Genomic DNA, 1,992 nt, shown 5'->3' with positions numbered 1-1,992 from the left:
GCTGAATTAAAGGTTTCCTCCCGGGGCTGTGGCAGGTAAGGGACAGCTCTCAAAGCAGAGTTTGTGTGGACCCATCTACCCCTACACCAAGCTTTGTCTCCATGTGGCTAGAGAGCTAGGGCTGATGAATGATAACAATAAAATGTGCTGCTCTAGCATGAAACAATTCAGCAAGAAAGTGCCATTCATTCAATAGGCTTTGTTAAGCTTTTCTTTGCTTCCCTGGTGGCTCAGACGGTAAAGTGTCTGCCTGCAATGCGGGAGACCCGGGTTCGATTCCTGGGTCGGGAAGATCCCCTGGAAAAGGAAATGACAATCCACTCCAGCACTCTTGCCTGGAAAATCCCATGGGCGGAGGAGCCTGATAGGCTACAGTCTATGGGGTCGCAAAGAGTCGGACACGACTGAGCGACTTCACTTATATGTTCTAGGAGACTAAGCTTTGGCTAAACCAAGGTTCCCAGCCTTGATCCCCTTTCTGCACTCTACCAGGACTAGGCAGAGCCAGAGCAGAGGTCAAGTTCCAGCTCTGCCCTAACTGGGCCTGTGGCAGGTACAAGACTGGTGACATGAAGACCTCAGCATTGCCCTGGGACGCCTGCAGAGGGCTCACTCAACCTGCCATTCTAACAGATCTTTAGATTGGTTCATTTCCTGTAGTGACCAGGATAAAAGGACTCTCTGAACTTTCTCCTAATCCTTGTAAAAGTTATGTTCTCAGAGAAGCCAGTGAGCCCTAGAGCAATGGAGAGTGATAAAGACTGTCTGGGTGTGGGAATCACCAACTCTTCCACAGGCGTGTCTGGATAAAGGCCTTATCTTTCCTGTCCAATGGGGGCAGATGTTGATTGCCCAGCCTGTTCCTAATACACAGTCAACCTGAACTTCTGAGGCCCCAGCGGTCATTCGAGAAAGGCGGGGCCTGGCTAGGGCTGGTCACTGGGCTCAGGACAGTCTCCCTGGGTCCTGATTCTGCCGCCACCTCCCTGTGAAGGGCCAGGAAGTTCTTTGGCCTCTCTGGACTCATTCTTCCTGGAATCTGTTCCAGCTCTGGCATTCTAGGGTATCAGAAGAATGTGGGAAAATTAAAGTCTGGCTCATCTCAAAGTCAAACTGAAGACTGGAGCTGAGCCCCACAGTGACTGAGAGGAATCTAATCTGAGCCGGGCCAGGTTGGCAACCATGAGTCCTCGAAGTTCCCTGCTGAAGTCTCTGCATTCCCACCTCCACCCTTTCTGGGAGGCGAGGCCAAGGTCTGTCTGTCCAAAATCCGTACATCCTGAGAAGCCACTGGTGGTGGGTATCCTCCAAGTCCCCTGCCCTCTTCCCCTCCAGCGAGTAAAATCCTACCAATCTCTGTGGGAAAGATGAGAGAAGACCTTACCTGAAATGTCAGTGACTTTGATAGCTGTAGCTCGAGGAAACTTTTCTTTGAGAACCTGGGTCACCTTGAGCTCCCCCTCGGTCTGTGAGGCAAACATACGCTGGGCCCAGTGGAGAAGAGGAAGCTGCCACAGAACAGAGGAGAGTCACTGTGCAGGCCCCTCTGACCTCCCCTGCAAGGCAGGGCCCTGGGCTAAACCGGGGGCACTGCATGGCATCGGATGCCCATTTAAGTTCCCCAGGATGCAGAATAAACTTTTTTTGAGGGAGGAGTGGAATTGTAAACAACTAACTTGGACTCCAGAGATAACAATTTCCCTAAGTTCATTCAACAGATGTTTATTCCTCATGATAGTGAGGTGCCTGAAGCACCAAGTGACATTCCCAAGGTTGGTTCCCTTAGTAAGATGCAGACCCGGAGAGGCCAGGCATGCCCTGCTTGGGCAAGCATGCCACTGACCATGTACTAATGGGACCAAATAGCACCCACCCTTTAGGCCTGATTAACATTCCATATTCTCTCCAGTGGGGTATAACCTTGTGACCTACTGCTCAATAAGGCAGCTATTCTCTGCAATTCTTACTGGAAAGAAGAAACAGAATTCTATG

The 1,992-nt window shown here is 50.9% G+C and overlaps 1 protein-coding gene across 1 annotated transcript in view; it reads right to left on the bottom strand.

The window, feature by feature from the left end:
* BOLA3 (bolA family member 3) overlaps positions 1-1,508 on the bottom strand; it is a 5,398-nt gene extending 3,890 nt beyond the window's left edge. The window contains exon 1 of the mRNA XM_010829737.1: positions 1,385-1,508. Within this exon, the coding sequence (XP_010828039.1) occupies positions 1,385-1,481 (97 nt within the window). The 5' untranslated portion in view covers positions 1,482-1,508. The remainder of the gene's footprint in view (positions 1-1,384) is intronic.
* Positions 1,509-1,992: the final 484 nt, after the last annotated feature.

Source organism: Bison bison, unplaced genomic scaffold (genome assembly GCF_000754665.1).
Source record: "Bison bison bison isolate TAMUID 2011002044 unplaced genomic scaffold, Bison_UMD1.0 scf7180017864508, whole genome shotgun sequence".
In the NCBI taxonomy this organism is placed as follows: Eukaryota; Metazoa; Chordata; class Mammalia; order Artiodactyla; family Bovidae; genus Bison; species Bison bison.
The sequence above is the reverse complement of the archived record's forward strand: the minus strand, read 5'-3'. Positions and strand labels throughout refer to the sequence as shown.